The sequence below is a fragment of the Morone saxatilis genome, unplaced genomic scaffold (genome assembly GCF_004916995.1).
Source record: "Morone saxatilis isolate NCDOM2014 unplaced genomic scaffold, NCSU_SB_2.0 Contig16, whole genome shotgun sequence".
In the NCBI taxonomy this organism is placed as follows: Eukaryota; Metazoa; Chordata; class Actinopteri; family Moronidae; genus Morone; species Morone saxatilis.
In genome coordinates, this window is record NW_023339718.1 from 11,129,376 (window position 1) to 11,143,231 (window position 13,856).

The 13,856-nt window shown below is 37.6% G+C and overlaps 1 protein-coding gene across 1 annotated transcript in view; it reads left to right on the forward strand.

The window, feature by feature from the left end:
• grid2 (glutamate receptor, ionotropic, delta 2) overlaps positions 1 to 13,856 on the forward strand; it is a 408,773-nt gene that overhangs the window by 97,347 nt on the left and 297,570 nt on the right. Inside the window, exon 3 of the mRNA XM_035658229.1 lies at positions 2,877 to 3,032. Coding sequence (XP_035514122.1) covers positions 2,877 to 3,032 — 156 coding nt within the window. The remainder of the gene's footprint in view (positions 1 to 2,876; positions 3,033 to 13,856) is intronic.

A 13,856-nucleotide genomic window follows, 5' to 3' on the forward strand; every position in this document is an offset into this window, starting at 1 on the left:
TTATCCTTTCTCGTCTCTCTTCTTGACTTTGCCCTCTCATATACATTTAATATATATGGATTATTTTACCATTTAATATAAGAACTACGAAGTTCACATTGAAAATCAGCTAAAAGTTCCCACCATGATTTGTGTTTAGATTACTGGATTCAAAATGTTTTTGTCTTTTTTTGTCTCTTTTGTCTGTCTGCCTCCTCACTCCTCAAGAGTGTGGTTTTCAATCACATACATGGAGCTGAATCACTGCACAGGTGGAACAGCTGTCGAACAGAAAGATAGACAGATAGACAGATAGAGAAGAAAGAGAAGGAAGGAGGGAAAATTGCTGATAAACAGCACTAATATGAAATATATAATAAATATAATACTAAAAGCACTAATATGGCAAATATTGCTCAAAAACAACACGTAGCTGGTGAAATATTCCAAAGAGATTAAAAAATAAAAACCATATACAAAAAGGGTAATTTACAGCACTGTGTAGCTTTTGTAGGTCCAATTTTAGGAGGATCTATTGACAGAAAAAGAATGTAATAATGTTTTTGTTACCTTCGGATGAGCTGTTTTTATCTATAGAGGGAGCAGGTCTTCTTCCTCTGAGTCCAACATGTTAAACCGCCATGTTTCTACAGTAGCCCAGAACGGACAAACCTGGGTCTAGATTGGGCCGTTTGCGAGTTTCGAGGCCACCATAGTTTCTCATACACGCTTGGTTGAGTCAAGTGGTTTCAATCGATTCAATTTGTTGCAATCTGCAACTTGACCGCCAGATGCCACTACATCCTACACACTGGTCCTTTAGCATGAATGAGGTCACTCAGTCAACTCCTTTGGGGAAGCCAAGGTTAAAGCAGCCATAATAGGTTTTTCAGCTGCTCTTTTTAGTTTTACAAATTAGTTTATCCAATTTTAATATTTATCATGCTGTGGATACTGTGGAGAGGAAAAGACACTGATCTCATATGCTGACACAAGTTTCCACCTTTTTGTCTGACTTCCTCTCGAAAAGCCATATAATACAGCCTTCTCCTTCCCTCTCCTTCCCTCTCCTCTGTCCATGCATTTGTCCTCTAGACATAAACAGCCTAACATTGTCCTCCTACGTCGTAGAGCTAGTTTAAAATGTGTACAAATCCTTCCTCAGCAGTGTCATCTTCAAGCTGATTGGGACCCCATTCATAATTTATCTCTAATGGAATAGTTAATGAGTCTTTGTGTTCCACTCTTTATCGCTTTGTCCAGGCCTGTTTGTCTCACCTCATCTATACTGCATGATTATAAAAACAACCAAAACTCAATCAGTGGGAGGGTATTTACAGTTGCCGAATGCTGATGGATCAAATTATTGAAGGATGCATACTTGATGAAGCCTTTTGATGAGGAGCAGTTAGCATACTGTTCCTAACTGCCTTCAAACAGCAGTTGGTTTTGAATTTGGTTGGTGTGTAAAGGCTGTGTTGAAATCAATTGTCCTTCTGAACTTAAGTGTAATCAACAGCTCATTTGAAACAGGGGAGGGAAAGTAGGATTCAGGTTCTTAAGGTTGATACTACATTATAGTAACCAGCATAGGGTATAAGCTACACATAAGTGTGGCCTCTGTTGGGACCAGACCATAACCTTTGGAGTATTAACACCAGACTCTACTCATTGAGCTATACAGAACCAAATTACGCCAACAGTCTTCTAAATGTGGTATAAAACAGCCCTCTGCCAATGTAGCCTGCCTGGTTATTAATGGAATTTGCAACCTGTGTCTCGTGCATGCACACACACACACCCACACATACATATGAGGCTTATTTTCTGGTCAGTGAAATACAGTTAGCAGTGCTTCACTGCACTGGCTTACACAATTAGTGGCCCAATGGATTCAGGGGATACACTGTGTTGAAACGAGAGGCTAAAAGGGAAGAAAGAGAGAAATAGATAACACGTGGTTAATTGTGTGTAACAGACCAAAGGAAAGACCAAATCTCTACCAGCCAGTCAACGCTGCATGTTGCGTCATTCTTCTGTCTCAGAATCACTGCAGGTTGACATTTATTTTTATGACTAATTTAGTATTGACTTGTGGGAACTTTATCTGCCACTACAGATACTGGCACTCACCAGTCTTTTATTCCTTCGTTGTGCAGTAGCCATTTTGACAGTCTCAGTGTGCCCTTGGGCTGCATTTGACCTTAGAATGAACAATGATGTTGACCCTTTTCTCCCTCACACCCTGTCTTTCTCAAGCTGTGTCCCGGTTCATGAGCTAGATACTTGAAATCCACATGAACACACATTAACAAAACACATGTGGCACAAAATGCAGTTGTATCTTTTGATGCCAGAATCCCATAACCTTTTACAAGCCAGTTGTTTAACGGAGGCTTTTGGTGGTCGTTCTTATATCCACATACATCAGGTGACCCTCTGTTTTCATGTGGTCCTCAGTCAATAGTAAATATATTACTTAAACTGTACCAGTGAAAACATCCCCTGCAGGATGTAAATAATGGAAACTGCACTGGCTTTAAACTCTACTGTTTGGTCTTGTTATGAGCTGGAATATGTTGCAATTAAGTAAATATTACATAAATGTTGAGTGAAATGTCAGTTTGGTCAGTGAAACCAAATGCTGTATAGCTGACAAATGTCAATTTGTGCAACTTCTCCGTAATGAAATTGGAGGATTTTACATTTCTAGGAACACTGTATGGCATAATTAGATTTTAGTTGCTGTGAAACTGAACCATCTGGGATGGAGTTAAGTTAAGAACTCACATTTGTGGGCGGCATACTTTTTTTTATTACCATATATCTTCAGTTTTAAAAGTCTTTGAATACTGAGTAATAGTCCCCTCTTTTCTGCTTCCTTCCTTGTCAAATAGGCGCCATCTTTGATGAGTCAGCACGGAAAGATGACGAGGTGTTTCGCCTGGCCGTGGCAGATCTCAATTTGAACAACGAGATCTTGGAGACGGAGAAGATCACCATCTCTGTGGAATTCGTTGATGGGAACAACCCCTTCCAGGCTGTGCAAGAAGGTAGGGTGATAATACTACGTTGTTTTAGAGTTAAGCATTTTTACCTAGGAGTAACAGGGCCTGGCAGGTGAGTTTCAGTTTCAAGGTCAAATTTCTCATGTTCTTTTTGTGCTGACATACAAGTATATTCAAAGAAGAGGACCTTATTTTGCTTGTGGGCAGGAGTTCTTTCTACTGCACAAATGTTCTGAGTCAGAGTGAAATGAAAAGCTTTTACTTTGGCTGAAATAGTTCTGTTTTTAGTTTTGGTTCAAATCTTGTTTAAGCACAGCTCTGTGATTTGTCTTTCCAACAGTTCCTAAACAGATACTAATGTTTTTCATTCCAACTGTTCCAATGCAAATACTGAAAAAAAGGTAAACGTGTATAATACACACTACATGCAAGAAAAATCTTAATCTTGCTATGAGTGCTCTCAGTAGCATAATGCTCTCTTGCAGGCCTGTCTCTGTGTTTATGTTGACCCTTTTTTAATAAATTGAGAACAGTGAGACACAGGAAATGAATTCATGTAAAAACACAGCATCAAAAAGTTGGCACAAAATCAGCCTCTGTCTTTAATGTTCCCTAGGTTTTCATGCATGGCTTGCATGTCCTCTGAGTTGACCTGCATCACACAGTCTGCTGAGGATGGGGCAGTGTTTTATTTATTTCTTCTTTCCTTTTCATTTTGGTTTATGTTGATGTTGACAGCCAGTATGCAAATGTAGTTTTGGACAAGAAATGGACTCTGGAATGTTGATATATGGTAGTCAAATAGTCAACACACTCGTCTGCATAGCTCATTTTCATCCATGTGTACATAGATTTGGATATGCATGCCTGCCTGTCAAAGAGAAAACCAAAACCAACAGGCTTGATTCTATATTGAGAACTTTAATGTCAATGCTCTAGTGCAACAATTTTATTTATTTATTTTTCTGATATCCTAATCTGATTAATTCATCAAAAGGCCCTCAAGTGTAGAAGTGCAGAGTTAGAAGCAGTTTTGTTACACATAAATAATGAATGGGGTCAGCAGAGCAACGGACTACAAGAGCCTTGTACTACTTTAGTTAATGTATTTTTTTATTCACATTAATAGGAAAGTGCACACATATACTAGATATATTTTAGATAAAAATGTAACCGCAAATTGTGCTCTTTGGTTTTGATGATCGTTTGTTGCTGTTGTTAGAGGCTTTTCCAACATGTTATAGACAATCCAATTTTAAAGAAAGACATTTAGAAACAGAACTATTTAAAGAACTATAACATATTTTATGACTGCTGCCACTTCATTTTTTCATCATAAAACAAAGTCAATTTTATACTGGTAACACAAATCATGTTTTCTCTCTACACAACCATTGAGCTGTGTTAAGTCAACACTTTTATCTGTGTGCAGGTTAAATGCGGGATTACAGGAATTACGATAACATGGAATGTCATTAAAACAAGCAGAAAGATAGGGATGAGTGTGTGGGTGGTACTGTGGCATTACAGTGATCTGGCTTTCAGTGTTGCATGGCAGGTACAACACACATAACAACCCCAACATCAGCAACATAGAAACAAGTAGTCATACACAAAATACATGCACATTTAGGATGGCACACACAGAGGAACTAATACACATATGTGGAGACTGTGGACACACACAAGCCACCAGCTAGCCCCCTTCTCCCAACTCATAACATTTTAATTAAAAGAAATAAGAGTGCAAATTGTTTAAAGAACAAATGATTAGGGATAATTTATTATGGACCTAATTTTCACCACTTAAAGGAATTAAACTCTTTTGTTGTGTTTTGGGGTCAAAGATGATAAGAAGTCAATTGATCAGTTGTGGGCGGCGGGGGTTCTCACTTTTCCCCACTTATTCAAACACAGCAAACAACAAATAGAGTACAGTACATCTGATGGCCAAGCAACTTTTAGTGGCACATTCACTTGATCTCTGTAACCATTTTAATCCTGAAATACTGCAAATTATATCTTGAAGATAACCACCTAATTGGTGCATGAAACAGTATTACAAGTAGGAGTGAGCTGAGCTACAACTGCTGGCTATATGGACCAGTGTCCATGATCGAGAACACATATTGCACTGAGTGCAAATTTCTCATGGTTTCTCGCTGGCTGCCTTTTTTGGAATCACAGAGCGAATTAATTCAGACTTAAAGGGAATTAACCAAAATTCAGAATGGATGAAAGGAAAATACACTTACTCATTGGTAATGCGCTTTTTGTTTAATTCTCTTAACTGTCTTTGTTTAATTCTCTCTCTGATACTTGTGCTTATTTTAAAATTATCTCACGTTGCAGGGGACAAACAAAAAGAACAGCTTGAATTCACATTTAAATATATTTTATGTATCTATTCTTGACAGTGGCATACTTTAGACATATCAGGCTTTTCAAGACATTTCTTGTGTACAACAGTGAAGCATGGTTTGGCACCAGATCAACCCGACAAGCAAAGTACTTTACCTAACGCACTCGTAAGCAACTAGCCATTAATTAATTTAAAGTGCTCAAAAGTCTTAATGAAGCCTATTTTCAAGACACACAATTACATGATGCTTAGCAATACTGCAACCTGCATTGCAAAGCCACAAAGGACTGCTTGTGGCCATATGAGCAGTCTTCTTTCAGTACCGAATATCTCAATAAAGTTGATCATTAAGGTAAACAGATGAAGAAAAGATTTAATGTTAGAAATGTGACTGAAACATTTTTCTGTCAAAACATTTTTGCACTCTAGTACTTGAAACTTATCATTTATCGTTTTCAGAAATTGTCTTATTACTTTGGATGAACAAAACCCAATGGATTTAAAGAGGCAACAACAAGATGCCTGAACTTAGTATCCCTTCAATGATTTAATTAACTGATAATCAAATGCAAAGGCCCCATTATAAACACCCGTGCACACACTGAAACAAACACAAACACAAAAAAACATTACATAGCCTTGGCTGAGAGAGGAAGGAGAGAATAGAGAGAACACATCTGTGAGCCTGTTTGCATTTCAGTCAAACAGGCATCAACCTTCATGCTTTTTGCAAACAATTGTGGCCAAACTTTAAGTGTATCTTTTTTTATTTTTTTTCCCCCCAGATATTAGCTCAGAGGACCTTGTGTGAATGCACTGTGTGTGTATGTGTGTTTGTAAGAGCCTTGTTAAGGCAGTTGCTTTGATATAAGGGCGCTGAAATGCTGTTTGGTACTCAGGCTGTAATTCTTTGAAGTCCTAACCTGAGTAGTGCTATTATCTGGGCCCTGCGTGCACGTAGGCTAAATGTCTGTTTGTTTCTTACTTTCTTATTTCGAGGACAGTGAGCAGCTTGCATCTGTCGTGTCTTATTTAGAATATCAGCATTGTTTTAAATGAAGATGGAGAGTAACAAGTGATGTTACAGCACAGCAGGAGGCAGCATTTGAACACTTGCTCTTTGACCGAGCAGACTGAGCCAACAGCAAAGTTCCTGTGTCCTGCAGTATAGTGTTTTTTTTTCTGTACATTCTTAAATTTTTCTGCATTTTATCCTTGTCCTTTATGTAGGAATTATTCTGTAACTTCTTATTTTGAACTTTTTTCAGTGTAGCGAATGCTTTTTTGCCTATTGTGCACATTCTTTTTTATAAATATAGACACAGTTACAACTTGGAGCTGCCAAGTACACCAGTACTGTACTGTTGGCTGCAATAGAAAGCACATAAGGAGAATCTGAGTTATTTTCTGAAGAGTATACAGTACCTATTCGCAGCATTGGTTTTGTTGAGGACAGATAAAATGCCGCTTTTTATGTTTTGTTTGGGACTTCAACCAGCTAATTTCAATGCTTTTCAATTGTGCTTCTTTCATCCTTGACTGATTAAACTCCTGCAGGCCACCAAGTCCCTCAGCCTGTTGACTCGTCTGTCCAAATTATTGGGAGGGTCAATGAATACTTCCCTTCCCTTCCCTTTCCTGTCTGCCTGGTACTGAACAGACTGCCTGACTCATTTCCTTGTCATTCTGCCTGCCAGTCTGTCTGTTTGCCCAAATGTTTGTGTAGTTAGCTGGCTGATGAATTGATTGCCTGTCTCCCTATCTGCCTGTCTATCTGTGTATTTGTCTAGCTAACTGGTAACTTGGCTGGCAAATCAATTGTCTTTGACTCTGTCTATCTCTCATCTATCATGGTTTCAGTTGCTTTGCTTGGTGCCCTTTTAAGCAGAAAGGGTGACATCAATTTAAAAGATTTAATTTAAAAAAAAATGTCAATACTATGAGATGTGCATTTTATATATTAAACATATAATTAAACACACTGACCTGATTTACAAAGCTTTCCTAAATTTGCTTCTCCTTTGTTCATGCTTGTTGAAATTGCAGCAAGTAGTTATAAATTATGAAATAATAACAGATGTTCCGCTTACCTTTCACTAGCTTAGATTCTGCTTACAAGACACGCAGTACACTGTAATAAGTAGTAAAAGTGTAGCAAAATGCCCAAACACTTTAGTTCAATCAAAGAATCGCTATCACTATTCGACAATCGGTGTGTTTAATAGCAGCATGGAGGCATGTCCGCCCTAAGGGCTATATTAACATACATGTAGTTGTATAGGGGTAGTTTATGCTTTGCCTTTCATTCAGTTTGTCCTGGTGTAATTAGCAGAAGATTTACTAAGGTGGAGGGTCATTATGCAATCAGCACTTCAGACATTCCATGTAAAGCAGAGCTCAGTAGGTGCAGTTCAGAGGTGGGATTAGTCGCTGATCACAAAGCTTAAAAAAAAAAATCATAATGTAATAATGCTGCATAGAAATACTGACTAATTAGGTAGCATTCTTCCAAAGGAAAATGTAGTCTCAAAAAAAGGAGCAGCACAGTGCATGAAGCCTTCTGATCTGGTGTGGGGAAGAATGAGAGGGGAAGAATGAGAGGGGGAGAGAGAGCAACAGGTCCAGCAGAAGCTCAGAGAGGAGGGTGGGCTGTTATAGTTGTGATATGCCTGATGCGGTAAATGTTGCCAAACGTATAATCAGAAGATTGCTAGCCTATATTGATTTCAGTGTTTATTGAACAGAAAGTTCACATTTAATTAACTTAAACTTGTTGAAAAATGCTCATTCAAATTTAACAAGCACAACACTGCCACTCCCCAGATACAGTGCTGTGTTCATTTATAATTATAAATCCTTTCATTTATTTCGGTTAATTAATAGAGTGCAGCTTATGGTAGTCTTACACTTTGCATGCTGTCATTAAAAGTTCTGAAGGTTAATACAAACATTTTTTTTTCTCACCATAACCTTCCATATTTAATGTTCTTCATCAGTGCAGGATGTTCCACACAAAACACAAAAATTTTGTGAACCTCAGTAACTCCGAAGTGTAAAACCACTGTGAAATCACCTATTTGTGGATGACAATTTTGTGGACAACTGTTTTGAATCCCCAACTTTGGCATTATGGCCGTTGCCATCTTGGTTTTATGGAGCCAGAAGTGGCCGTATTTGGACGAGAGCGCGGAGCATGTGGGTGACATAATGTGAATTGGGCTGCGCTTGGTTTTCACTCCTCCAGGAAAAAATGGCAGCATGCCTGGTCTCAAACTTTCTGTCAATAGTATAATTAAATATGTTACTAAAAAAAATGTGAATTTGATGGTTTCATCTGAACCTATGTTGTACGGACGCACTGAGAATGACTTGGAAATAGCCAGACCCTAAAGCATACTGTGTTTTTGTCATCTATTTTACTCTAAATGGGACCATCATTTATTAATGAGATTCATGAACACCATGCTGTGTGGAAGAACACTTGAAACTAGCAATTAAGACTATAAACTCATGCTTACTAAGGTAATAAATCAAGTGTATAGTACGGTATGTTGAAATAGGGTGATTCTGCCCTGACAGCCAACACAAATGCACTTGAAAGAATTCAGGTTTAAATTACTTAGTGGCTTCACTTCCCAGACCCGGAAGCTCTGTCCACTTTACTGACAATGGTAAATCCAGAGAAATGTACAACCAGTCACACTTTTACTTAACCACATATTTACTCTCAATATTTGTATAATCATATATAACCAAAAGCCTAAGTAAATGTGGCTTTTTGCCTTGACCATCTGACTCACTTCTAGATAGTATACATAGGGGAATGTGGCACAGTGACAGAAGTTAATACCTACGTGATTATTAGTGGATATTTTCCAGTTTGAATTGAGAGGACAAAACTTCAAAGAGGATTCCAAGTTAAGAAGTTCCCACATCTGTGTCTAGCCTGCATCTCTGCACACTGCATTAGGTCTGCCTTATCTTACAGCACCATTATAATGAATTGTAAAATAAAAAAATGCCACATCACAATAACCATATCTCTAACAATGCAGGTCATATTACAGTAGAGTCGTCCGGTCTAGATTTTATAGATAATTATCTTTTTAAATACTTTATCCAAATAATTGTTTGTCTGCCCCAAGGATTGTGTGTGCGTGTGTGTCTGTGTGTGTACAAAATTGTCTCATGAGTGTCTAAAGGGGCTTAAATCACACTCCTTTTCTCCCTCCTTCCCTTTCTTCATCTCTGCATGGTGCTTAATTGTAGACCTGCTCCTGTCACTTATATTCACATTTCACTCTCTACACCCTATCCCCCATCTCCATAGTAACCAGAGTAGACATTACTTGGGGAACGGATGGAATTGTGTGTGTGTGTGTGTGTGTGTCTGTCTGTCTGTATGCATGTCAGTGTGTGCACGTTCATGTCTCCATCAATTAAAGCAATGAGAATCACCTAATTGGATAACAGTCTATGGAAAGGTGGTAGGGGGTGGTGGCGAGGAAGGGGAGCAGGAAGAGACCACAAGAGGGAGGGAACTCAATAGTTGTCTCAGCTTATTTTTCATCTCCGCTTAGTCTTGACACACAGGGCACACAACGGCATTTATGCACACAGCCACACACAGATAAAAAAAAATCCCCTCACACCTCCACTAGAAGGTGTGCATATTAAAACCTACTTGACAGACCATGCCAGCATCTATGACTACCTGTTAGTTTGTTGTTTCTTTACTATACTTGTCTCTTAAAGTGGAATGCGGGAGTCCTCATCAAAAAGAGGAGCAGTTTAATCTTTAATGCAATTATCATTTAATGCACCTAAGAAATAGAGGCAAGGATATAATGCACATTGATGGCTAATCTAAGAATATATAATATATATAGGGTATAATTCCTTCAATGATTATTTGCATAAAGTATACAGTGTAGACAGTTGCAAAATTATACACTAAATCTAAAATTCTTTTCGGGCAATTCATTTGGAAGTTTAAAACTGTTGCCACATCTCTTTTTCAGCTAGCATGGCCAAACGTGAGGCAATGAGGAAGCGTTTTTCTCACATTTTAAAAGTACATCATTTGTATAATTAAAATAACCATAATATGTTATATTACTTATAATGTGAATATTTGTTAGGGAAATAGGGAAATAATTTGATTATATATTATTATATTAGTATTATTATTGATTTGATTTGATTCTCTATTGATACAATCAGCCTATAATCCATCCTATTGACTATGTACACAGAATAATCAACTCAGGAGACTTTGAACTTACTGTTTTCTGGATATATTTTCTTTTTACATTTTTAATTTTGTCATATTGTCTATATCTTAGGACTGTTTATTACTTTTTTTTTTTACTACTAGGTGGTTTCACTTAATACCACATGATTTCAGATCTTCCGTCAATTGTAATCAAGAGAAGAAATAACACATCAAAATGTTTTTTGATCAATTTGTATTCAGTGTAGAAATCCACCTTTATGTCATGTACATTTACTGTAAATGCTGCTCACCTGGGACATAATAAACATTTGTTTATCAACAATACATGATGAGGGACACTATTACATTCATTTGCCAAACCCAACCATTTCCAGGGACTTCTATGCTCAGTGAAAGAAATTAGTCAAGTGCTCCAGTACTCCAGTGCTCCACGTGTGTTAGTAGTTTAAGTAAATTGGTATTGTAATCTTAGCAGTTTTATTAACTCTCACAGTATTTGTGGTGACTCAAGTCAACTCAAGTGCTGCTTTTGTAGAATATTGGTTGCTGTGAGACTTTACAGACAGAGTTGAAAAAACATAACCCTTTCCATTTGCAACCAAACTAAAACCACACACCAATTCGCAAGCAAGGGGAATTTTGGCATAAAAGCAAGGAGATTTCATTAAAAATATTTGCTTGTATTAATGAGATACAAAAGATTGTAGAGAACATGCTTCAGTAGTGGCGAAGATTAATTATTAGGGCTGCTAATGCAAAAGGGGATGTGTATAAAAAATTATAATAACATGCTCCATCTTGTTAAGTTCTTAATTAAAGTTTCAATGGATTAGAGTGACTGAAATATATATTTAGAAGATTTGTCGTCTTTTTCATTTATCTATACTGACACAGTGGAACTCTTTGTGATTCACAAGAACGATGTGATATAGTGCTAAAGTCAGCATGAAGCAAATGCCTTAAGGGTGTGAGAAACAAGTTGAGTGTGTTGAGAATAACTACATCAGACTTTGTCATGTTGATGAGTACACAGTGATAAAGTAAACACATTAACAAAGAACAAAACTTCATACTAAAAGGGCAGTGCTTCTCTCACTCTCACTTCTCATCTATTTTGGCAGCAGGATTTTCATTCAGTGTGCAAAAAAAAGGAGGATTTGAGTTTTTTAATCAGGGCATTTTGATTTTTTCCTCAGAACATCGCAGTGTTAGATGATCTTCCCTGTTCGTAAAACATTAATGTGCCGTTTAAAAGATTTAGAAGACCCCCTTCTCTAGTGGAGTCTCGGTCTGTAATCCAAACATAAACAAAAGTGTCAGCAGAAAAGTCAAAGCACTGGATTGGAGACATATAGCACTGAATTGGATAGATAGAATTGGATTCCCTGCATAGAGCAGCAGTTTGGGATTAAACTTGGCCTTTGAGGCTCAGATCAAACATTTCTTCAAGCTGTCTTAATTGTTAAGTTACAGTCGGATTTATGCAGTTGCAGAATCGTAGCATTTTCACTGACCTTGTCATGACATAAGCCAGACTGTGTGCGTGCTTGTTTATTGATCACTGAAGGGTTTGTAGATGATGAACAACCTGACAAAAAAGGAAACCTCGAGGGTTATATAGAGGGCTATTGTGTTTTTTCTTTCTTTCTTTCTTTCTTTCTTTCTCTTTTTTTGTCTTCCTGTTTCGATGTTGAATGTTCTAAGACAAAAACACAACTTGTGATTCAAGGCACTTAAATATTTTCAGACACTAGAGGGCAGTTGTTGTGGCCAGTGTGAAAACATTATCTACACATCCAGTGAACAACATTAGCATCCTGATGGCCAAAGTATAGGGATACATATTTCCCTTCGCACCCATGAGAAGAAAAAATTTATCTTTAGGTAGATGCTTAACTGTCTTGGCTAGCCACCGTTTATTTTAGCTCTCTGCTTTTCACACTACAGATGTAAAGCTGTTGATACTCAGTGGATCAGCATTAGGAGTGATATGAACTATTAAATGCAGGTTAAAAACACGTTAATTGAGAGCTTACAATAATACATGCCTGACTTTGCAGGAAAGTCCTTTCATACTAAACCAAATCTGTAGGCGCCATCATGAATGTTTCATCGGCATTATTTTATTTTGATTAACACAACATGGATTAGTTAAGTGTCCTCCGAAGACATACATATTCAGACCTGTTAATGAAATTTCACTGGACTGTTTACTGGTCTAGTTAAGTGTATGAGGAGGAAATTATGTCGATAAAGTTAGAAGACAAAATGGCAAGAGTCGTTCCCATTTTCTGCACTTGGACTTGACCTTAAATATAGAAACCTTAAATATAAAATTAGATTTTCTTCTCAAGTATGGAATTAATTAAATGTTGTTTTCTTATTCTTTTGAACTTGAGCAACAAATCCCAATTTCACTAAGGGGGCTTTACAATCTGTACAACATTCAACACCTTCTGTTCTTCAGGTACAGAAAAACTCCACCCCAAACCCTAACCCTGACCCCAAAAGATTTAAATGGAAAAAATGGAAGAAACCTTAGAAAGAGCCACAAAGGATGGACAGTCATGCAATAGATCTGGACAGAATAAAATATGTCATAATTTTGCTACATCGTGGCTTCCTCAGTGTTTCCCAAGACAATCTGATTGAACCCTTATATCTCCAATGTTCTCTATATTGTATATTGACTACACACTGTATCTGTGTCCTGACTGTGAGTCACTTGTGAGACCTACGCTCATCATCAACATCTACATCTAGTTTTGTTATACATCAGCCTTTATCTGCTAATCCATAGTATGCAATCAATCTAGCTGCATATTGACTTAATGTATCTCAAAGAAAACCAACATAGACCAACATAGCCATCTTTACGTTATTGGGCTCTTCTGACCCTCTTCCTCTAGACCCTCCTCGACCTTTTACTATACTATAATTTGACACATGCAAAGCACACGTACAGTGACAATTAGCTACCATGGAAACTGGGGTCAGTATCATTAAGTCTTAACACCCCTTGCCCTTTCCTCGTCTGCATCTTCCATGTTTCTGTCCGTGTCCATCCTCCACATCTTTGTGTCTGCATTTTCTCATGTGAATGCACAGAACAGTCTCGTTAGCTGCTATAGAGACCAAAGACATCTAATTTGCGAGTGCTATCATTTAGATCCTGGAAGTCCTGCTCATGTTGTCATTCTCCCCTCATTTGTCCATGTATCTTTCTAACTGCCTAACAAACAACTGTATACATACAAACGCACAAACACAC